General features: G+C 38.8%; 1 protein-coding gene across 1 annotated transcript; it reads right to left on the bottom strand.

The window, feature by feature from the left end:
• Nucleotides 1-3,524: 3,524 nt before the first annotated feature.
• LOC108484844 (uncharacterized) lies at nucleotides 3,525-4,506 on the bottom strand. Its single transcript, XM_017788737.1, has 2 exons — nucleotides 4,411-4,506; nucleotides 3,525-3,887 (listed from the first exon to the last, which is right to left on the bottom strand). The coding sequence occupies exons 1-2, from the start codon at nucleotides 4,504-4,506 to the stop codon at nucleotides 3,525-3,527; spliced, it is 459 nt and encodes a 152-aa protein (XP_017644226.1).
• Between the last annotated feature and the right edge of the window lie 21,788 nt (nucleotides 4,507-26,294).

Genomic DNA, 26,294 nt, shown 5'->3' with positions numbered 1-26,294 from the left:
GTGGCCGAATATACTTCACATGTACACATATATTCATATTAGCATCATGTATATTTTTTGTCACATACCAAATAACCAACTTACCTTATTTTTAAATAGGTAACCAATTATCACATACCTGATCACTTAGCTCGATTTACTCATTCGATCATAACTTATAATTGCCGTTGAACCATTCGAAACTGAATAGGATACTCGGATAATCACACATATCATACAATGCCAACGTCCCAAACGTGGTCTTACGTGCCATCATATATTGATGCCATTGTCCTAGACAGGGTCTTACACGAACCAAATACGATGCCAATGTCCCAGACATGGTCTTACATGTAATCACATATCGATGCCAACGTCCCAGATGTGGTCTTACACGAGAACATATATCAGAAATCCTATGTCATGACATATGTATCCTAGCTATTCCTAAGGTTCGTACAGGGCTTTCGGACGTCGTAACTCGATCAAATCAAACTAGTACACATAGATTTTAAGCTTATACATATTCGGCTTCCACATATATAATATCACATTATTCATTTCAGCATATATAGTTCGTATTTAATTAAATAAATAACATCTATTTTCTTATAAACTTACCTCAGACAATGATAATCGAAATGGGACGACTAATCGACAACTTTGGTTTCCCCCCGATCCAAATCCGGTTTCTTTGGTTCTTGATCTAAAGATATTCAAATAAACTCATTCAAACATAATTTCACTCAATTTATTCCAAAAACACATAAATGGACAAATTACCATTTTACCCCTAACATTTTATACTTTTACAATTTAGTCCAAATTGCAGAAAACAAAAAACATGCAAAATTTGCACGCACCATGCTTAGGCTGAATCTTCCTTATGTTTATACAAGTCCATATGTTTCATTTATTTCACTTTTTAGTCCCTCAATATATTATTTTTGTAATTTAGTCCTAATTACTCAAAATCATCAAATTTCAATACAAAACATGTTAATCCAAAACATATCTTTCATATTTCATCAACTAACATCACAAATCTCAATTATTCATCAATGGAAAAACTCAAAATATTTATCAAAATCAGAAATTCAAGCATGGGCTTTGTACATTACACTGCAATGATATCAAAAACGTAAAAATTATCAAAAACCAAGCTCGTTACATAACTTAATCAAGCTTCAACAATGCGGGATGCCCTAAGCTTTATTTTATTTCTTTCTTTTGTTATTTCGGTCAAAAGTATGAACATATTAACATGGCCTTTTAGTTTATGTTCTATTATAACATATATAATTTATCATTTTACAAGTTTAACCTTTATAATAAAATATAAAACCATTATATTATAAGGTCACTACTGTCCATTAAATGTTATCATGGGAAAATTGCATGTTAAACACATCAATTTACAAAGACATTCACAATTTGACCCTTACAAATTAAACCATCAAATTTTCATTTTACGCGATTATGCCCTTTTATTAAATCGGCACTCAAACTATAAAATTAAAACACGAAAATTTCACGGATATTAATTCACACATAACAAACACAGAAAATAATTTTTAAATATATTTCTGACTCGAATTCGTGGTCCTAAAACCACCATTCCTAATAGGGTCTAAATCGGGCTGTTACACAGCCAGCCTCTACACTCCATCTCCGTCCAACCCTACACTCCCTGTGGGGATATAATCAACCCACCCATCCCTACACTCCAGCAAGTATCGAATGCGGCACTAGACCGTAGTTTGCAGCTGAGCTGCCAATAAATTAGGCTCGAGGCCTATCAGTACACTTCCTCCAATAAATTAAACCCCCAACCCAATACAATGCAATATACATAAATGGCATGCTACAACAGAAAATCATACATGTAATCAGGACATACAATGTTAAATCAGTGGAACATTATCGTGCTTGTTCATATATAACATACAGTCATTTCAGTCAATTAGAGGTCTAGGTATGCTTACCGACCCTACAGTAGTCTACAGTAGACTTGGGTGACCCGTGCAAACTTAGCAGTCACTTAGTGAAAATGGGCCCACAGGCCCACGTTGCATGCCCATGTGGGTCCACACGCCCGTGTGGCCCACACAGCTGAAAATGGCCTTGGCCGTGTGGATCACACAGCCTGGCCCAATAATCCTAAACGCTCATATAGGGCCCACATAACCGTGGGGCCCACACGGCCCAATTCGGTCTGACCCATGAATCGTACATGGCTTGCCTCATCGACCACACGCCTATGTCCAATCTCACAGCCTACCACACGGGCGGCTGCACTCCCATGTGGCGTTGACTTTCACATTTTCTGGCTTTCACCGATTTCTATTCCAGAGTAGAGTTTACACACCTGATTACGAAAAATATGCACACAAATCCTCGAGCACTCCGAAACTTGCATTCAACCATGATCAAACAATTAATCGCACCTCAAACAAATTTAAAACGGTCCCTATTCCAACACTTATACAGTTGATCGACAACCACTTACCTTGTCTGAACAGCCAAAGCCCTACTCACTTAAACCATTGCAGAAGAATGATTACAAGCTCCTCGATTAATTCCTGCGATTCCAGTCCAAAATCTTATTAAAAGAATATTTACAAGAACAGTCTAAGCCAGAACGAGTACCACTGACTAAAAGCGGAACGCTTAGAATAGAAATGGAACACTAAATCGACAAAGAGCAGGATAGACCGAAAATGCAAGGTAAGGGGAACACCTGAAGTTTCGGCAACTAGAAGAGAGAATTGGATAGAAAGACAACAGCAGTGGGGAATTTCGGCTAAAACAAAAAGAAAAGAAAAGGATGGAGAGGGAACAAATCAGTAGGTAGAGGGGAAAGCACTCGAAAGTACTGCAGCAACACAGGGAGATTAAAGTCAAAGGAAAAAACAAAAAGAGGTGGGGGAAAAAGGGATAGAATTCTGTTATAGAGGCAGAGAGTAAAAAAAACAAAGAAAATAAATATGGTAGAGGAGGGAGCAACGTTAGAAAAGAAAGAGGGAGAGGGATAGCCGAACTTGCAAATACAGTTTGAATGTGCTCAAACTTCTCACTCCTTAATTTCCTCACCAAAATCCCTTAATCTTCTCCCCAAAACTATCCACCCCTCCCTTAGCCACCAAATTCAAATTCCACTCAAACTTTTTTGTGTTTCGGTCAAACTACAACAATCCCACGACACCAACAGTAAAAATACTCGAACTCCAGACCTCCTGCTCATCTGCACTCTATTTAACCACCAGACCAGCAGCCCCATTTTGTTATATTTTATCAACATTATATATAAGCCTACTGACTAGAGATAGGAGTTTATTCATTTAAAAGAAAAAAATTGCCCAAGCTAAGGCTTGAACTTGGGACCTCTCAGACATACCCAGAACACTTAACCATTGAAGCAGACATACACTTGTGTAACAACAACATATGAAAATAATTATAAAGGATTTTAGGGCGTTACAACTCTACCCCTTTAAAGAAAATTTCAGCATTGAAATTTTACCTGATCAGAACAGATGAGAATATTACTGTCGCATTGCATCCTCGGGCTCCCACGTGGCTTCATCAGAACTATGATTACGCCAAAGAACCTTAACCAGCGGGATGGAGTTTCTTCTCAGAACTTTAACATCACGGTCCAATACCTGTACTGGCTTCTCCTCAAAGGTCAGATTTGGCCTAACCTCGATCTCCTCAAGAGGAACAACATTTGTGGGATTAGAGCGATAGCGCCTTAACATAGAGACGTGGAATACGTCATTAATCCAATCCAACTCTAGAGATAGCTCCAACTGATAGGAAACTGGTCCCACTCGTCCCAGAATACGGTAAGGCCCAATAAATCTCGTGCTCAGCTTACCCTTGCGACCAAACCTCAGAACCTTCGTCTAAGGCGAGACCTTCAGAAACACAAAGTCCCCCACAGAATACTTAATCTTTCACCTCTTTAGATCAGCTTAAGACTTCTGCCTATCAGAAGCTGCCATCAGACGGTCCCTAATCAGTTGAACCTTATCCTAAATCTCAGAAATCAACTCAGGACCCAACACTCATCGCTCACCCAGTTCTATCCAACACAAAGGAGTACGACACTTACGACTATACAGAGCCTCGTAAGGTGCCATCTGTATACTCGACTGGAAACTGTTATTATAGGCGAACTTGGCTAACAGCAGATAGTCCTCCCAACTGCCTCGGAAGTCAATCACACAACTCCTCAACATGTCTTTTAGTATCTAAATCACCCTCTCAGGCTATCCATCTGTTTGAGGATGGAACACAGTACTGAAGTCCAACCTTGTTCCTAGAGCTTCCTGTAGCTTCTTCTAGAATTGAGACGTGAAGCGAGGATCCCTAATAGATATTATTGAAACTGATACCCCATATAGTCTCACTATCTCAGACACATACAACATAGCCAACTTTTGCAGAGAGTAGTAAGTGCGAACAGGTATGAAGTGGGCGGACTTGGTCAATCGATCCACGATGACCCAAACAGAAGTCCATACAGTCGTTTCCACTTCCAAAGTGGAATCTTAACTGGCTGCAACAATCCCAAAGGTAATTGATGCTCAGCCTTAACTTGCTGGCATGTCAAACACTTAGCCACAAATTCGATAACCTCTCGTTTAAGACCTAGCCACCAGTATAACTCACGATGGTCGTGGTACATCTTATTTCCACTAGGATGCATAGCATAAGAGCTACTATGCGCCTCTTGCAATATGGACTACCTCAAATCAGTGTCTTTGGAACATAAATTCTCCTACGAAAATAGAGCACCCCTTCGCTATTCAGTTCAAAATCCACCGTATCACCACCCTCAACTTGTCAGAATCGAAGACCCAATGACTCATGTAACACTCCTAACCCGTATCCGTTGCCGGAATAAGGTTATAAGGTATTACTTGACTGAACAAAACTTCTATAAGGTCAAAGATATTTACGGACATAAATTATCAACAATGTAACTTTGTCTCATTGATTTTTCATAAGAGCTCTTATAAATTTCCAAAATGACTAACTATCAAAACATAACCGAATATCTAATAACAAATTAACTACTATCAAGTTATAACTAAAACATTTCAACACATTAGTTCAATTATAAGGCTTCTCTAGACAAAATAAGCGAGCCATCTTCGCATGGCTATAATGTATACAAAGTCAAAATATCATTCTACCTATAGTCTATCCTATACATGCCTTAAATCATGATGATATACCATCTTCTCAACTCATATAATGACTCGATAGTGTGATGATATCTCCGGCTCTTCCAACTCGAACTAAAGGATAAACCTATAAGGAAAGCAAAAGAGAACACGGAGTAAGCTTCAATGCTTAGTAAGTTTTAAGCAATGCAAACAATTAATTTACTTATAGATCGATTATTTCAAATTTTCAAGAAATCATTCCTAGGTAATTGCCATTTCGGCCAAGTATCCATGAACATAATGCATATTTAGCAAATTCACTTCACTTGAATCTGAACTCAATTAAAACCAAATATTGATGTGACAGCCCAAAATTGACCCTAGTCGGGAAGTGGTTTCGGGACCGCTAAACCGAGTCACCGAAATGTTTGAACGTAATATTTATTGTCTAGAATATGTAATTATGAATGTGTGAAAATTTCAAGCTTCGATTTAGCCGATAGCATGTGAATTCAGTTAGTAGGACTTGTGTGACACTTTTGAAAAGTGATAGGCTAATCTATAAGGACCTAATAGTGCATGTAGTCAAGGGAGGACTTGCATGTCAAATTTCCCCCTAATAGTTAGTGGCCGGCCATGACAAGAGATTATGGGTAAAAACATGTCATAAAACATGTTGGGACAATGGTGTATGTAAGAAAAAATAAAATAGTGAGCATGGGAATTTAATAATGAAAGGAACAAAAAAAAAAAAAAAAATGGTCTCATGCATGCCCATTGCCGTGAGTGTGGAGAAAGAAAGAAGAATTTTTGTTCATCATTTTCATTTCCTTTGGGCTGAAAATTCTAAGGAAGAAGGAAGGAATTCTTGTTTCATGTTGGTTTGGAAGAGGTTTAGGAGGAGGTTTGGCCATACTTGTACCTAGATTAAGGTAAGTTTGATGTTTTGCCATGAGATTCATGTATATTTTAGTTGCTAGCTTGATGTTCTTGTTAGCCCATGGTTCAAATCTTTGTTATGTCATGGGAATGAAATTCGCCAAAGTGAATATGGTGTTAATGCCATTGCATGCTAAATATCAAGCTTGATAATGATTCATGTGATGGTGGATTGGGGATTCTTAGATTTTCTTTTAGCATTTTGAATGAGATACTAAGTTCTTTGTTTAACCATGACCAAATTGAAGCGGTATGGTGTTGTGGTATTCGCCATGTTATATCCATAAGTATGATTCATGCATGTTGCATGGTAAGTAAGATTTAAGCTTTGGATATGTGTGTATATTTGGATATAAGCCACTTGAGAATTCGACCATTGCACCTACATGAATATATGTTTGCACATGATGAATTGGTATGACATGCATACTATTTTAAGGTGTCTATTTGCTTGTGATGTTGTTTGGTTATGAAATAAATGAGAGATGTGTATAGAACTACAATATGTAATCGTTAATTAGGAAAATGTATGCTGTTTTTTGTGTAGTATTAAGTGTAAAATTGGCCTCCACATAGACATGCATATTCGGCCAAAGGAAGTAGATTGGTGTGCATGTATTCGGTTAGAGGCAACCATATTGAAGCCTTATCTTGGCTTAGATTGTTGACCAAATGGGTAATAAGTGAGGACGGTTGCGAATATACAAACATACATATGCATGTGTAATTGAATTATGAATGTTTAGCAAGAGGGTTAAACTAGTTGATTTATTGATTAAGCTCAAGGAGTTAAAGAAGGAGAATCAAGCAAGGGAAAGACGAAGGTCATCGAGTAGCCGACTTGGACTGTTTTACCCAACACAAGGTAAGTCATTAAGCGTATATTTGGTGTTGATTTAAATGATCAATATATATATGCAAATGTGTTTAAATGAGTTGGTGTGTAAATGGAAATGTATGTGTATGGAATGATGCCATTGTTGAATGTATAAAGGCAGCAAAATACATAAGGTATTGGTCTCGGCACTAAGTGTGCGGGTATAAATGGACACGGTGACAAGATTGGCACTAAGTGTGCGGGTTTAAAATTGTACAGCACTAAGTGTGCGAGTTTGATTATATAGCACTAAGTGTGCGAGTTGAATACATATAGCACTAAGTGTGCGGATTCACTATATGCTCTTGCATTACAATTGGCACTGAGTGTGCGACATTATCGAGCTAATCCGGACAGCGGATCGGGTAAGTACCTCGAGCTCATGACGAATAGAAAATATGTTCATGCTCGGGGTTGAATTTGGTAAGCCTTAAATCTATGTGATGATTGAAATTGTATGATTGTGGTGGAAATGAGTTAGTGTGTGAAAATGCCTCAAATATCTTGTTGTGTAGAATATGAAATGTGGATGTATGACTTGGTATAGATTCGATATGGATGAGTACCTAGCCTCGTTTATTGTTTCATGTTGTAGTAACTTTATCGGTGGATTGATGAATGCTTATGACTTACTGAGTTGTAAACTCACTCGGTGTTTTCTTGTCACCCATTTTAGGTCTCTCGGACTCGTATTGTTTGCGTGATCGGGACCGTCGTTGAAGTCATCACACCGGCTGAAATCTTGTGGTATTGTTTTTGTTGTTGAAGAACATTTGGCATGTATAGGCTATTATATTTTGTCGAATTGTGGGTTGTAAACTTTAAGCCATGTGAAAATGGCCTATGTGGTCGTCGAGTGGGATGCTAGAACCTATAGCCACGAGTCTTAGAAACTCAAATTTTGATAAGGTGGCCATAATTTGTGTCGTGTATGATGGATGATTAAGGCCAAGGAAAAATTCATGAAATTGGCATAGTCTACTGCAGTAACTGTTGCGGACAGCAGCAGTGAGATGAGATTGAAAAATCACTAAAAATAGTAGAAGTAGAATTAAATAGTGAGTAAATTATGGAACTGAACCTTGATGAATCTATTTTTATATGGACGAAACGAAACGACCATATGAGCGGTATACTGAGAAATATTAAGGTTCTCGTGAGACAGGGCCAGAACGGTTTCTGGGTCCCCTGTCGCGACTTTGAAAATTTACCATAAATTATCCAGAAAGAACTAGGAGTCATGCCTTATATGTAAAGATTCCATTTTGAGTCTAGTTTCATTAGAAACAAACGGTACCAGTATTAAAGCCCTGTACAGGGAGATATTCAAGTTGTAACGTGCGAAGGTCAGAGCAGTCGGTCCCTGTAACATGGGTGACTTTAACTAATAAACTGTACCAATTGGCCCAACAAAAAATTCTAAAAATAAATCCATGGATGGGTATATGAGTCTAAATTCAGGGAAAATTTACGAAACCAGTTTCCGAGTTTTGAAACTCGAGATATGATTTTAAGGCGACGGTGACGCAGTTTTCCAGCCTGACTGGTAATGTCAAACTGGTTGGTATCTTGAGAGGTTTGGCCGTTAACCCTCGTGTCCGACACCGCGCCGGTCTCGAGTTTGGGGTGTTACAATTTTATTGGTATCAGAGCTATGGTTTGGTCGGTTCTAGGACTACCATAGCGCGTGTGAGTCTAGCTATACATGCCAAATTGTTAGCGCTTAATAATGTGATGACTTGACGGTTGGAATTTTGTTTTGATTAGCAATGGAACCGGGTAGAGAGACCCTTGGCGGATGACGTTGAAAGTGTAGCGGCTGCTCTGCGCAAGGGACACCGCCTGTTGAGCCTCGATCATCCGCGAATAATCAAAATGAAGGGCGAAACAAGCCTTCTTCACCATGATGAATGAGTGGGTCGCGCAATATGCCCGAACCAACCCGGCTGTCCAACCATTCCGAATTTAAATACTCCACCCAAGAGCCCGCAATGCCTCCGATTCTTGATCTGTGAGGTGAGTAAACCACCTGTGGACTTGATTAGGAAGCGTGGGGCGAGGAGTTCAAGGCCATAGTTCTTGATGATGCTTGAAAAGGCCGAGTTACGCTCGATAACACCATTAGAGTGTTAGATGAACTGTCATGCACACCGATGAATGTCTTAAGTGTGCTATATCCTTGTTCGAGACTCGACTTACTATTGGTGGAGGACTTTAATTTCCATAGTCCCAAATGAGCGAGTTACTTGGGATTTCTTCCAATCCAATTTGAAAGAAATACAATAGTCAACGGTTCATCGATCGAAGCGTAAGGAATTCTTGGAACTCAAGCAAGGCGGATGATCAGTGTCTGAATCTGAACATGAGTTCGTAAGACTTAGTCGGTATGCTCGGGAGTGTGTGGCTGATGAGGTTGCGATGTGCAAAAGATTTGAAGAAGGATTGAATGAAGAGTTAAAGTTACTAGTGGGAATTTTGGAGATAAAGGAGTTCGTGACACTAGTCGAACGAGCACGCAAGGCGGAAGAACTTGGGAAGGAGAAGAAGAAGGCTGAATTTGAAGCAAGAGATTACCGTAAAAGATCGACGAGTAAAGCTCCGTTCTCGGCTGTAAAGAGGTTCGGGGAGGACACCATGAAGTCGAGGACGATTGCGGGAATTTCCATTAGAGCCCCACCATTGACGGACTCCGAGCTACTTGATAGCTAGTGTGGGCAATAATCGTCAAGAGAGACTGAATGCCCCAATGTGGAAGACGACACCTAGGTGAATGTTGGGGTAAGTCATTAATAGGGCTGTTATGGATGCGGTTCGAAGGACCACTTCATTAGAGATTGCACGGAGCTAGATGAGAGGAATAAGGCGCAAGGTGCAAGACCTAGTGGAGCGACGGTGGAGGTAGGCCCCGAGAATCTCTGGAGGTAGGGGTGGTAATCGAGAGGAGCCTCTAATCTGGCTGTCCGATCCGAGACCCGTACTCTGCTAGAGCATATGCCATCCGCATGACGAGAGGAGGCATCCTCCCCGACGTTATCACCGGTACTTTTACTCTCTTTGATACTATTGTGATTGCATTGATTGACCCGCTCTACTCACTCATATGTATGTGAAACCTTAGCATCGATAAGACTCTACTGTTGAGTCTCTTGAGTTCGTAATTCAGTGTCAAACCCTTTGGGTCAATACGTGCTTTCGTTGATAAAGTGTGCAAGAGATGCCCCTAATAATTCGAGAATCTGTTTTCCGCCGATCGATGCTTCTACCGTTTAATGAATTGATGTTATTCTTGGTATGGATTGGTGACCGTACATGATGCGATGGTGGATGCAAAAGGAAAACCATTGATTTGAGGAGTGCAAATAATGAGGTAGTCCGAGTCGAGTCTCTTGATTTAAAAGGCATGACGATAATATCTTCTATGACCGCTCGGAGGTATGTGAAAAGGGTGTGAAACATACCTTGCGTATGTGTTTGGAAGTAAAGAGACGGAAAGGAAACTCGAATCGGTACCAGTGGTTTGTGAGTATTGGATGTTTTTCCCGAGGAGTTGCGGGATTGCCACCGGTTCGAGAAGTGGAATTGACATCGAAGTTGTATCGGGTACTACGCGATTTCAATAGCCCGTGTCGTATGGCATTAACGGAATTAAAGGAATTGAAGGTTCAATTGCAAGAATTGACGGATAGAGGTTTCGCTCGACCGAGTTTTTCTCCATGGGCGCTTTGTATTGTTTGTGAAGAAGAAGGACGGAACCATGAGGTTGTGCATCGACTATCGTCAACTCAATAAAGTGACGATAAAGAATAAATATCCATTGCCACGAATTGACGATTTGTTTGATCAATTAAAGGGAGCCTCGGTGTTTTCAAAGATAGATTTGAGGTCGGGTACTATCGGTTGAGGTCAGAATCGGACATACCAAAACCGCTTTTAGAGCGAGTGCGGTCACTACTGAATTCTTGGTGATGCCGTTTGGGCTCACTAATGCCCTACGGTGTTTATGGATTTAATGAATAGAATTTTCAGGCCATACTTGGATCGGTTCGTAGTTGTATTTATCGATGACATTTTGGTCTATTCGAGAGATGAAACCGAGCATCTTGAACACACGAGGCTAGTGTTGCAAATCTTACGAGATAAGCGATTATCATAAAGTTCATAAATGTGAATTTTGGTTGAAAGAGGTTAGCTTTTTGGGGCACGTGGTGTCCGCATCGGTGTCGAGGTGGACCCGAACAAAATTCAGCCATAGTCGATTGGAAACCACCAAGGAATGTTACCGTTAGGAGCTTTTGGGGCTTGCGGTTATTACCGACGATTTGTAAAGGTTTCTCGACGATAGCCACGCCAATGACGGCTACTCCAAAAGGATGTTAAGTTGAATGGACGGAGAAATGTCGAAAAGTTTCGATCAATGAAAGCTTATTTGGTGAAGCCCCAATTCTAGTGCAACCGAATCGGGCAAAGAGTTTGTCATTTATAGTGACGCATCCCTACTTGGGTTGGGTTGCGTATTGATGCAAGAAGGGCGAGTTGTGGCCTATCGTCGAGGCAATTAAAGCCACATGAGAAAAATTATCCGACCCATGATCTCGAATTGGTCGCCATCGTATTCGCCTTAAAGATATGGCGACATTACTTATTTGGTGAGAAGTGCCATGTGTATTCGGATCACAAAAGTCTCAAATATTTGATGACCCAAAGAGACTTAAATCTGCGACAAAGGCGGTGGCTCGAGTTGTTAAAAGATTATGAGCTCGTCATTGATTATCACCGGGAAGGGCTAATGTGGTTGCGGATGCCTTAAGCGGAAATCACTATTTGCTTTATGACGATGAATGTACACTTGTCTATCCTACCCGACAATGTGTTAGTAGCTGAATTGAAAGCCAAACCATTATTGATCGTCAAATTCGTGAAGCTCGAAAAGTCGACGATGAGTTGGTTGCAAAGCGGGATGAGTGTGTTCGAACAAGGACTCGAATTTCAAATCGATGATGACGATTGTTTGAGGTTGAAGTCATCTGTGTGTCCCAAAGAATTGAACTTATTCCAATAATTTTGAGCGAAGCCCATTGTAGCGAATGGCAATCCACCGGGAGTACGAAGATGTACAACGATTTGAAGCGTCGGTTTTGGTGGCATGGTATGAAGCGGGACATCTCAGACTTTGTTTTGAGATGTTTAATATGTCAACAAGTGAAAGCGGAACATCAAGTGCCTTGAGTTGCTTCACCGATCACGATACCGAGTGGAAATGGGATCGAGTCACAATGGACTTTGTGTCCGGGCTACCATTGTCGACTAGTAAGAAGGATGCGATTTGGGTTGTTGTTGATAGGTGACTAAGTCGGCTCACTTTATCCCGTCGTCTGGATTTTCATTGGATAAACTAGCCGAATTATGCGTTTCTCGATTGTGAGATTACACGGGTCCGATTTCTATTGTGTCGGATAGAGATCCGAGATTTACCTCGCGATTTTGGAAGAAATTTCAAGAAGCTTTGGGTACCAAGTTGCATTTCAAGACCGCCTTTCACCCCCAAATCGATGGTCAATCCGAGCGGATAATTCAAATACTCGAGGATATGTTGAGATGTTGTATCCTTGAGTTTAGTGGTTCATGGGAGCAGTATCGCCTTTGATTGAATTAAACACAACAATAGCTTTCAATCAAGTATTAAGATGGCGCCTTACGAGGCTTTATACTGATCGTAAATGCCGTACCCCATTATTCGGGTGAACTTAGTGAAGGTAAATTCTTGAGGTTGATTTGGTTAAGGATGCCGAGCAAAGAGTTCGAGTAATTCGTGAAAGTTTGAAAAGCTGCTTGGATCGCCAAAAGTCGTATCGGTTTGAAAAGAAAAGATATTGAATATCGAGTGGAGACAAGGTCTTTCTCAAAGTTTCACCTTGGAAGAAGGTGCTTAGATTTGGCCGTAAGGAAAATTGAGCCCGAGGTTCATCGGGCCATATGAAATATCTGAGGTCGATCGCGTATCGTTTGATTTTGCCCCGAACTTGAAAGGATTCTAGCGTCTTCCATGTTTGATGCTTGACGTTATAGATCGACCGTCACGTAATTAGTCCATCAGAGGTTGAAATTCAAGCCGATATGAGTTATGAAGAAGAACCGATTCGTATCCTAGCTCGTGAAGTGAAGGAGTTGCGAAACAAAAGAGTTCCATTAGTAAAAGTGTTATGGCTCAAACACGGGATGGAAGAAGCTACTTGGGAACCCGAGAACTCTATGAAAGAGCGTTACCCAAACCTATTTACCGGTAAGATTTTCGGGGACGAAAATTTCTTAAGTGGGGGAGAGTTGTGACAGCCCAAAATTGACCCTAGTCGGGAAGTGGTTTCGGGACCGCTAAACCGAGTCACCGAAATGTTTGAACGTAATATTTATTGTCTAGAATATGTAATTATGAATGTGTGAAAATTTCAAGCTTCGATTTAGCCGATAGCATGTGAATTCAGTTAGTAGGACTTGTGTGACACTTTTGAAAAGTGATAGGCTAATCTATAAGGACCTAATAGTGCATGTAGTCAAAGGGGAGGACTTGTATGTCAAATTTCCCCCCCTAATAGTTAGTGGCCGGCCATGACAAGAGATTATGGGTAAAAACATGTCATAAAACATGTTGGGACAATGGTGTATGTAAGAAAAAAATAAAATAGTGAGCATGGGAATTTAATAATGAAAGGGAACAAAAAAAAAAAAAAAAAAATGGTCTCATGCATGCCCATTGCCGTGAGTGTGGAGAAAGAAAGAAGAATTTTTGTTCATCATTTTCATTTCCTTTGGGCTGAAAATTCTAAGGAAGAAGGAAGGAATTCTTGTTTCATGTTGGTTTGGAAGAGGTTTAGGAGGAGGTTTGGCCATACTTGTACCTAGATTAAGGTAAGTTTAATGTTTTGCCATGAGATTCATGTATATTTTAGTTGCTAGCTTGATGTTCTTGTTAGCCCATGGTTCAAATCTTTGTTATGTCATGGGAATGAAATTCGGCCAAAGTGAATATGGTGTTAATGCCATTGCATGCTAAATATCAAGCTTGATAATGATTCATGTGATGGTGGATTGGGGATTCTTAGATTTTCTTTTAGCATTTTTGAATGAGATACTAAGTTCTTTGTTTAACCATGACCAAATTGAAGCGGTATGGTGTTGTGGTATTCGCCATGTTATATCCATAAGTATGATTCATGCATGTTGCATGGTAAGTAAGATTTAAGCTTTGGATATGTGTGTATATTTGGATATAAGCCACTTGAGAATTCGACCATTGCACCTACATGAATATATGTTTGCACATGATGAATTGGTATGACATGCATACTATTTTAAGGTGTCTATTTGCTTGTGATGTTGTTTGGTTATGAAATAAATGAGAGATGTGTATAGAACTACAATATGTAATGCGTTAATTAGGAAAATGTATGCTGTTTTTTGTGTAGTATTAAGTGTAAAATTGGCCTCCACATAGACATGCATATTCGGCCAAAGGAAGTAGATTGGTGTGCATGTATTCGGTTAGAGGCAACCATATTGAAGCCTTATCTTGGCTTAGATTGTTGACCAAATGGGTAATAAGTGAGGACGGTTGCGAATATACAAACATACATATGCATGTGTAATTGAATTATGAATGTTTAGCAAGAGGGTTAAACTAGTTGATTTATTGATTAAGCTCAAGGAGTTAAAGAAGGAGAATCAAGCAAGGGAAAGACGAAGGTCATCGAGTAGCCGACTTGGACTGTTTTACCCAACACAAGGTAAGTCATTAAGCGTATATTTGGTGTTGATTTAAATGATCAATATATATATGCAAATGTGTTTAAATGAGTTGGTGTGTAAATGGAAATGTATGTGTATGGAATGATGTCATTGTTGAATGTATAAAGGCAGCAAAATACATAAGGTATTGGTCTCGGCACTAAGTGTGCGGGTATAAATGGACACGGTGACAAGATTGGCACTAAGTGTGCGGGTTTAAAATTGTACAGCACTAAGTGTGCGAGTTTGATTATATAGCACTAAGTGTGCGAGTTGAATACATATAGCACTAAGTGTGCGGATTCACTATATGCTCTTGCATTACAATTGGCACCGAGTGTGTGACATTATCGAGCTAATCCGGACAGCGGATCGGGTAAGTACCTCGAGCTCATGACGAATAGAAAATATGTTCATGCTCGGGGTTGAATTTGGTAAGCCTTAAATCTATGTGATGATTGAAATTGTATGATTGTGGTGGAAATGAGTTAGTGTGTGAAAATGCCTCAAATATCTTGTTGTGTAGAATATGAAATGTGGATGTATGACTTGGTATAGATTCGATATGGATGAGTACCTAGCCTCGTTTATTGTTTCATGTTGTAGTAACTTTATCGGTGGATTGATGAATGCTTATGACTTACTGAGTTGTAAACTCACTCGGTGTTTTCTTGTCACCCATTTTAGGTCTCTCGGACTCGTATTGTTTGCGTGATCGGGACCGTCGTTGAAGTCATCACACCGGCTGAAATCTTGTGGTATTGTTTTTGTTGTTGAAGAACATTTGGCATGTATAGGCTATTATATTTTGTCGAATTGTGGGTTGTAAACTTTAAGCCATGTGAAAATGGCCTATGTGGTCGTCGAGTGGGATGCTAGAACCTACAGCCACGAGTCTTAGAAACTCAAATTTTGATAAGGTGGCCATAATTTGTGTCGTGTATGATGGATGATTAAGGCCAAGGAAAAATTCATGAAATTGGCATAGTCTACTGCAGTAACTGTTGCGGACAGCAGCAGTGAGATGAGATTGAAAAATCACTAAAAATAGTAGAAGTAGAATTAAATAGTGAGTAAATTATGGAACTGAACCTTGATGAATCTATTTTATATGGACGAAACGAAACGACCATATGAGCGGTATACTGAGAAATATTAAGGTTCTCGTGAGACAGGGCCAGAACGGTTTCTGGGTCCCCTGTCGCGACTTTGAAAATTTACCATAAATTATCCAGAAAGAACTAGGAGTCATGCCTTATATGTAAAGATTCCATTTTGAGTCTAGTTTCATTAGAAACAAACGGTACCAGTATTAAAGCCCTGTACAGGGAGATATTCAAGTTGTAACGTGCGAAGGTCAGAGCAGTCGGTCCCTGTAACATGGGTGACTTTAACTAATAAACTGTACCAATTGGCCCAACAAAAATTCTAAAATAAATCCATGGATGGGTATATGAGTCTAAATTCAGGAAAATTTACGAAACCAGTTTCCGAGTTTTGAAACTCGAGATATGATTTTTAAGGCGACGGTGACGCAGTTTTCCAGCCTGACTGGTAATGTCAAACTGGTTGGTATCTTGAGAGGGTTTGGCCGTTAACCCCTCATGTCCGACACCGGCGTCGGTCTCGAGTTTGGGGTGTTACAATTTTATTGGTATCAGAGCTATGGTTTGGTCGGTTCTAGGACTACCATAGCGCGTGTGAGTCTAGCTATACATGCCAAATTGTTAGCGCTTAATAATGTGATGACTGATGTGCTTAGGATTTACATATATTGATATTGGATTAGTTAAGTTTGAGTGACAGGTGGTGGTTATCGTAGGTGATTGATTTTGGAAATGTTTCAACTTCAACTCATAACAGGTGTGTACTAACCCTCTAAATAGCTTAGATTAATATTTCTTTGAAAAGCAAAGCTTCATATTTTAGTGATTCGGAATTAATATTTAGATCTATTTTCTCGCACGCGTTTAAGTTGGATTCTAACGGATATGGGGTAGGAAGGTATTTGGAACGTTCTTCAATGAGTAGATCTCTTGGTAAGTATTGAACCTTCTTTCCATTTGTATCTTGTGGTTTAAGAAAAGTGAAAACCCTCTCGTCGACTAAGGCTAAAAGGGTTTTGGTGTTATTTGGTTTGTTGGTACTAGTGAGGATTAAAGGCTACCGATCGAGGAGTGTGTGAAAAGCTTGGATCATCAGAGTGACTAAATCTAGTCATCAACTTCGGCAAAGGTATGAACCCAAGGGCCATTGTGGATGGTGGCCGAATATGTAAGTGATGATAATAGGTAGTTTTCGATTTGGTTTAATATTAATGTAATATCCTGATTTTGGGCCTAGTCGGAATAGTGGTTTCGTGACCACAAAATCCGAGATATAAATAATTATTTTATGATTATTTTAAGGTCTATGATATGATTGCATGATTGTGTGAAAATTTCGTGAAGAAATTTTATGCATAAAGTGCTTAATTTGAAATTTGGGACTAAATTGAATAAATTGCAAAACTTGTGTTCTAGAAGTATTTTGCATAAAATTGAATTAGATTATTAATTAGAGGTCCTTAAAGAGTAATTTTACCAATTTCTAAGTCTATGGACAAAAATTGGACATGGATGGAATTTTGGAAAGTTTAGTAGTAAGGGCATTTTGGTCATTTAGGGTAAAATGAATTAAAATACAAAATTAAAAGCCAATTTTGCTCATCTTCAACCCCATGGCCGAATATAGCAAGGAGAAACCATGGCTAGGGTTTTCAAGCTTCCAAGCTCGATTGTAAGTTCGTTCTAGCCTCGTTTTAATGATTTTTACGTTTTTGGAGTCCGTAGCTCGATTTAGCTTATGCTAGCGATAATTTAACCTAGGGTTTATATTTGGAAAAATACCCATAGGTGAAATTTGTGTATTTTGGTGTTTTATGATAGAATATGAGGTTTTAAATTATGTTAGACAACTTGTGCTACTCGGTTTTAAGTGAAAACGAGCAAAAGGGCTTAATCGGTAAAAATACCTAATAGTCATAAGTACATGTTAGAGTGAGAATTTGATGTTGCCATAGAAGGGAAAAATGATCAGCATGTCATAAAACATAAGAAAATAGGCTGAATTTTAATTTACGAGCTTTGGGGCAAAAGTGTAAATATGCAAAAGTTTAGGGCAAAATTGTAATTTTTCAAAAATATGATTTTGGGTCAATTTGAATAATGTGAGTCCTAATTAGACTATATTTTAAATGATAGAGCAAGGAAAACTGAAATTCGGGCTAAAATGGGGAAAATACCAAGTTGTGGATTTAAATGGTAAAATAGCCATTTTAGCATACGAGGTAAGTTCATGTGTAAATAATGTAGCATAATGGTTATTTTTAAGTTATTGATGTTAAATATATGATATGCTGATTTTTATCATGAAATATATGCTTTGTGGTTATTTTGAATAAAATGCAAATTAAGTGTATTATTTGTTAAATATAATTGTTACAGAGTATTGATTTGGCATTCTACGGAAGACGGCAAGGATAAGTGTTCGAGGAAAAGCCCGTTTGAACCTTAGGAATAGATTAGGATACAAGTGACATGTCACTAGGATGGTTGAGCATCCGAACTCGTTGAGTTGAGTCCGAGTTCACTTATGGATGCGAATGTCCGAACTCGTTGAGTTGAGTCAGTTCGTGAGATGTAACTAGGCATCCGAACTCGTTGAGTTGAGTCCGAGTTCACTTATGGATGCGAACGCCCGAGCTCGTTGAGTTGAGTCCGAGTTCACTTATGGGCGGGTTACATGGTAGCTTGGCTACATATGTGGCACTTAGGTGCAAACTTTCCATGTATCCGAATTATATTCGATGTGTTCAACGGGTAAAGTTCTACTCAAATGGAGGAATACTCAAGATGAAAGGGACGTATTGGTAAGTGTTGTGAAATGGATAATTTGAACAGGTATGTACTTAACCCTCGGGTTGAAAACTCGATATAACAACAATATGGTAAGATGATAAATGAAAAGGTGATATGAATGTCTTGGTGATGATTATGCAAATGATGTTTTATGTTTGCTTATATGGTTATGTTACTTGCTATTTGCATGTGAGCTTACTAAGCATTTATGCTTACTCCTCCTTTTCATTCCTTGTAGTGTTGACAAGCCAGCTCGGAAATCGGAAGCGGTCGGAGGCACGCTCACACTATCCGTATACCATCTTGGCATAATGGCTTGTATATTTTGAGTATGGCATGTATAGCATTATAATCATTTTGTATATATGGTCTTATGATATGGTTATTGAGTGGTATGGAAATAGAAATGCTTGGTAATGATTAGCCATTGGAATGGCTAATCATGATCATATTTGGTATTATGTATGTCAAATTGCTAGCTAATCCATGGAAACCATGAAAAGGTAAAATTTACCATAAAATAGATTCAGACAGCAGCAGTGACGTGAGTTTAAAAAATCACTAAAAATAGTATAAATGGAATTAAATAATGAATAAGTTATGGAATCGAAGTTTGATGAGTCTATTTTCATATGGAATAAGCGAAACAGGTATATGAGCTATATTTTATGAGATGTTTAAATTTTTGTGAAACAGGGCCAGAGCGATTTCTGGATCCCCTGTTCTGATTTTGGAAATTCACCATAAATTTTACAAAGATAATTAGAAGTCATGCTTTATATGTACAGATTCCTTATTGAGTCTAGTTTTATTAGAGATAAACGGTATAGTCATTGAAGCTCTGTACAGGGAGATATCTGATTCGTAATACACTGAGGTCAGAGTAGTTGAACCCTGAAACAGGGGAGACTTTAACTAATAAACTGTACTAATTGGCCCAACCAAAAATTCTAGAAAAAAATTAGTAGATATATATATGAGTCTAGTTTCAGGAAAAATTTACGGAATTGGATTTTGAGTTTCGTAACTCGAGATATGATTTTTAAAGCGACTGTGATGCAGTTAGCCAGCTTGTCTGGAAATTTTAAAATAAATTGTATGAGCTGTTTAATTAATGAATTAAGTCCGTTAACACCTCGTGTTCGACTCCGGCAACGGTCTCGGGTACGGGGTGTTACAATTAACATGGTCTAATCTATAAGTGGTTGATTATAGGAGAAATCGCATAGGAGATCTCGTCAAGGAATATCGCAAATTAGGTGTGTAACGAACCCTTTTTCATAGCTTAAAGCGATAAAATGCCGAAAAGCGAAATGCCAAATTACGGCATTTCGAGGACTTGTGAGCAATGAACGCTCACTAGTTAGTTAGAATCGATGAGACGATGATCGAGAACAATGGAAACGGTAAGAATGTGATTTTTGGCGTTCTTGGTAAGTTGGGCCTCGAGGGCCCGAAGTGGGGCCCATTGGGCTTTCGAGCCCATTTGGGTAAAATTGGTAGAAAATGGAAATATGTTAAATTGCATGTTAAGACTGTTAATACTGTTATGGATATAGGCTAAATGGGCCTAGATGACAAAATCAGCTGAGTAGGGCCCATCACGGGTTTTTTGGCCTAATAACTCGTTTTCGCTAAAAGTGGGCCAGAATCACTGTATGCACCCATGAACTGTTTGTAACCGTTAATGAACATGGAAACCGTAATTTTTGGTAAAATTACAAGATTACCCTTATAATATGAAAATGATCGTTTTGCCCCTAGGTAAAAATGACCATTATACCCCTAGGGTTTATATATGAACTTAACGCATGGGATTTTGATAAACATGATATGTATGATATGCACATGATATGTATGATATGCACATGACATGTATGATATGCACATGATATGTATGATATGCACACGAGATGTTCATAAATGCATTGGGTTGGGTTTTTATATGAATGGAGGAAGTGAAAAGGGCTTATGCCCCGATTATTAAAGGGCTTATGCCCCGATTATCAAAAGGGCTTATGCCCCGATTATCAAAAGGGCTTACGCCCAGATTATCAAAGGGCTTATGCCCCGATTATTAAAAGAGGCTAGGCCTCGGTTATATGATAAAGACTAAAATTGCCAAAGGAGTGTTATGGCGGGGTGGGTGAGTTAATCCCCACATGGTGTGTTGGTTGGTGCGGTGGAGAGTAGCGGATGGTGGGTTGAGTAGTCTCCCAGATGGGTTTGCATTCTTTCATTGACATTATATGTGATATTGAAATGGGCCTATGAGCCATACCGTTTACCGTAAAGGCTTTGGCCCATAATATGAAATTTGAAAAGGCTTGACCCGGTGTTATGAAATATGAAATATGAAAAGGGCTATGGCCCAAGACATGTTTGAGATTGGATTTGGGCTTAGACCCAACAGTCATTATTGTTTTGGGCTCTGAAGGGCTTGTTGCACATGAGTTTCCAAACTCACCCCTTTCCTTAACCTTGCGGTGAGCCTTGATGTGGAGACTTGGGCGGAAGGGATTGAGTAGCCACGGTGATCGTCTTTGGCTTTTAAACAAGCGTTGGTTTTCATTAAATTTCCTTTAATTATTATTTATTTTTGGGTTGTAATAAGGCCATTTTAACTTTTCTTTTATTTCTTCTCGGGATTATTTTATTTTTAATAACTTCAAACCTGGTTGATAATTGTTCAAATGGGCTAGACTTAGGACGTGTTTTCAAAATGATACTTGTTTTCAAAATATCTCAACACCACGATTAATCGATTTATCAAAGACGTCCACTTAAACAAATTTAAACTCGATATGACAAAGTGTGGCTATGGTTGTGGGCATGTCTAGGATTGGATCCAATTAAAGAGCTTGGTACTTAAGCAGCCTTCATGGCTCACCTCCTCTATCTCGGATACCTACCTGGTGCCCAGCTTCCATACACTTTGTTAACTCAACAAAATATATGGTTTTAAAACACTAAAACCGGAACGTGGGTTTTCAACTCCAATGTGGCACGTCAGATTCGGCCATAACGTCTGGGCCGGGTTTGGGGTGTTACAGTGACTTTGTTTAAAGTATGATAATGTATTGTTTATTAATATTTACATACTTACTTACTAACCTATAATGCTTACTCCCTTCCTTTCCTTTTTCCTATAGTGTCGCAGATGTTAGCTCGAGTTGGAGGTCGCCGGAGGTTAAATCACACTATCAAACTATTGATCTATATATAAAGGTTTTAAAGTATTTTAAGTCTTTGGCATGTATGAAGACTCGTTTAATTGTTATTAAGTTGCTAGGAATTGGCTTAAAATACTGACATATTTTATTTGAAGGTCTCTATTGTATAAAGTCATTTAATGTAGATAGTCTTGATTATGTTATTAATTAAATGATGGAATTTATGAATGTGCATGCTTGCCTATGTGTGTGGTTGAATTAAAGCATGATATGGGCCTTGTAAGCTCTTTTTAAGGGACAGCTTGAATGTGTTTGAAAAAGTTTTAAATTAGAGTGAAATTATGAATCGATTTTTATACGATGATTAGTGATTAAGTCCAATAATGCCTCATACCCTGTTCCGGCGTCAAACACGGGTAAGGGGTGTTACAGAATATCTCATCTCCATTAGACTAGAGTCGTTCTGTGACCGACCCTTGGCCTCCCGCTCCAGTATTGGGCCCAACGACCTTCTCTAAAATCCTCAACATAGCCTGAGATAGTGCGTCATCCCCAACCGCTAGATCATGAGACCCAGTCTCAGTCATAGGTGAAGCCGATGTCTCACTAGTATCCAAATTAGGCAGATTGCCCGATGATGAAGACCCAGCTCGAGCACCTCTACGGCCTCTACCACAACCTCTTATACCCCGTCCACGAGTACCTTTGGTGCTCATTGTGTAATTGCGTTTTATCTGTATTAAAAGTTTTATGCATCAGTTTACAGTTCCAATGTTTATTAATAGTTATTTTATGAGAACAGTATCAGAAGTGTAAAGTTTGTTTCGTACATCGCAGTGTCAATCTATGTCTATCAGTTTTACTACAATTGCGATATACCCTATTTTAGGTGTTTTCAGTATAGTCTATCTATAGTAGTCACAGTATATACTACCTATAGAAGTTTCAGTCAAAAACATATAACAGTTATAGAGGACTTACAGAATCAGCGCTGGAGACTCGATGTACTACACATTTAGTAAAAATATTCCCGTATACAAAAAAATTAGTTAAAAAACAAGTTTTTCTTTTTAAAACCCAAATCCACAGCGGAGTTTTGCATCCTGACTCTGATACCACTAAATGTAACACCTAAAACTCAGCCTGGATGTTATGGCTAAATCTGGCGATGTCACATTGAAGTGTTTTTCATAAAACAAACTGTTGTTTAAAAACCCTCCTTTCTATTCAACCTCTTTTTATTATCTTTCGAAGACATGTCGTTCATTTTCAAATGTTAATCATTATCAAGAAGTTATTTACTTCCAGAATGATATTAAATTTCCAAAACGTTATTAATTTCTAAAACATCACTTGTCGCGGAAGCTTTTAAATCAATTTGCATGTTTGTGTGAAATTTGTTAGAATGCCTGATACTGTTGAAAACTCAATTACCCCTACTTCTAGCAGTTATAAAACAGACCAGTAAAAAAGAAATTCCAAATTTAAAATAAAAATCCAAAGAGGTCATTATTATAGAAAAATACCGTAGAATAAAATTAAAATTCATTTAAGTACTAAAATAGAACGAAGTATGTTGTCTGGCCACCGCCAAGTCCTCCGCTGCACCGATCCGCCTATGCCTGGGGATTACCTGTACGGTCAAATCAGAAGGGTGAGTTTACAAAAACTCAGTGTGTAGTCCCCTATAAATCAAGCAGACAGAAGGCAAATCTGATGCAGGCCTAAGCCCTTTTCGATGTGATGTGATAAAAGCGCATTTCAAGATGCAGAGACAATCATGTATGTGGGTCTTGGCCCATTACAGTATCACTAAAAAATCATACAGCATACAAGTCCTACCCAACCAGCCCCTACACTCCATCTCCGTCCAACCCTACACTCCCTGTGAGGATATAATCAACCCACCCATCCTTACACTCCAGCAAGTACCAAATGTGGCACTAGACAGTAGTTTGTAGTTGAGCTGCCAATAAATTGGGCTCGAGGCCTTTTAGTATACTTCCTCCGATCAATTAAATCCCCAACCCAATGCAATGCAATATACATAAATGGCATGCTATAACATAAAATCATACATGTAATTAGGGTATACAGTGTTAAATCAGTGGAACATTATCGTGCTTGTTCATTTATAACATACAGTCATTTCAGTCAATTACGGGTCTAGGTACGCTTATCGACCCTACTGTAGCTCCACAGTCGACTCGGGTGACCTGTGCAACCTTAGCAGTCACTCAGTGAAAATGGGCCCATAGGTCCATGTTGCATGCCCATATGGCCCATACGGCCCAAAATGGCCTTAGCCGTGTGGATCACACGGCTTGGCCCAATAATCCCAAACATCCGTGTGGTTCACCCGTGTGGGGCCAACACGCTTGTGGGGCCCATACGGCCTAATTCGGCCCGACCCATGAATTGCACATGGCCTGCCTCATCAACCACGAGCCTATGTCCGGTCTCACGGCCTACCACACGGGTGACCACACGCTCGTGTGGTATCGACTTTCACATTTTCTGGCTTTTCACCGATTTTCATTTCCAGAGTCGTGTTTACACACCTGATTACGAAAAATATGCACACAATCCTCGGGCACTCCAAAACCTGTGTTCAACTATAATCACACAATTAATCGCACCACAAACAAATTTAAAACGGTCCCTATTCCAAAACTTATGCACTTTATCAACAACCACTTACCTTGTTTGAACAGCCTAAGCCCTACTCACTTAATCGTTGGAAAAGAATGATCACAAGCTCCTCGATTAATTCCTGCAATTCCAGTTGAAACTCCTATTAAAAGAATATTTACAGGAATAGTCTAAGCTAGAACGAGTACACTTACCGAAAGCGTAGACCCGTAGAATAGAAATGGAACACTAATTTGACAAAGAGCAGGATAGACCGAAAACAAAAGGTAAGGGGAACACCTGACATTTCGACAACTACAAGAGAGAATTGGAGAGAAAGACAGCAGCGGTGGGGAATTTTAGCTAAAACAAAAAGAAAAGAAAATGATGGAGAGGGAACAAATCAATAGGTAGAGGGGAAAGCACTCGAAAATACGACAATAACACAGGGAGATTGAAGTCAAAGGAAAAAACAGAAAGGGGTGGGGGAAAAAGGAATAGAATTTAGTTATATAGGCAGAGAGGAAAAAAGACAAAGAAAAGAAATATGGTAGAGGAGGGAGTAACGTCAGAAAAGAAAGAGGGAGAGGGATAGCCAAACTTGCAAATACAGTTTGAATATGCTCAAACTCTTCACTCCTTAATTTCCTCACCAAAATCCCTTAATCTTCTCCCCAAAATCGTCTACCCCTCCCTCAACCACCAAATTCAAATTCCACTCAAACTCTTTAATGTTTTGGTCAAACCACAATACTCCCATGGCACCAGTAGTAAAAATAAATTCTATGATTGCATGAGTACTCAAACTCTAGACCTCCTGCTCATCTGCAGTCTATTTAACCACCAAACTAGCAGGCCCATTCTGCTATATTTTATCAACATTTATATAGAAGCCTACTTACTAGAGATAGGGGTTTATTCATTTAAAAGCAAAAAATTGCCCAAGCTAAGGCTTGAACTTGGGACCTCTCAGACCCTTCCCAGAACACTTAGCCACTGAAGCAGACATACACTTGTGTAATAACAACATACGAAAATGATTATAAAGGATTTTGGGGCATTACAAACATTATATAAGCAATTTGACCCTGACATGCCAAATCACTAAAAATCATGACATAGGCATATATTTTTATTTAACTATTATCAGCCTAATATAATAGCTCATCAATTACCATTTCCAACCCAATATATAAACAAATTATACACCAAAATATAGGTCAATAATAAACCACACCCAAAACACATCTATCAACCATATTTACTTCACTTGAGCTGAACTATAACAATCCACAAATGTATATCATACCATGTATCAAGTTTACCAAAATGAGCTAATTATAAGCCATACATATCATTACTTCATGCCGAACATATAACTAAACACCACATTCATATATACCATAAAATATACTTCCAATATAAGGTTAAACCATGACCAAACACACACGAGTATTAACATCTTGATCAAGCCATTTTTTCTTCAAAAACCAAATATATTAAAACTAGCCTATACATGCCATATGTTCATAGTTTCAAACTTTAAAAGTACCGAATGATGGTCGTTAGTGTGGCAATGGTCCTTGATGATCCCCAAGCTCGGAGCTAGCTTTCAAAATCTATAAAATAATGAATAAACACACAAAATAAGCTTGGAAAGCTTAGTAAGCCATAAGCAAATAAATCATTATAAGATTATTAACAATTCAATTCAAATAGGCCGAATACAAAAAATTTCAAACATATATACATTCACTTTTCTCATATAATTCAATTTACTACATAAGTATCATTACTTACCTTTTATTTCAAAATTCATATAACTTAATACCTACCTGAA

This window comes from Gossypium arboreum, chromosome 6 (assembly GCF_025698485.1).
Source record: "Gossypium arboreum isolate Shixiya-1 chromosome 6, ASM2569848v2, whole genome shotgun sequence".
NCBI lineage: Eukaryota > Viridiplantae > Streptophyta > Magnoliopsida > Malvales > Malvaceae > Gossypium > Gossypium arboreum.
Note: the sequence above shows the minus strand (reverse complement) of the source record. Positions and strands in the feature narration are given on the sequence as shown.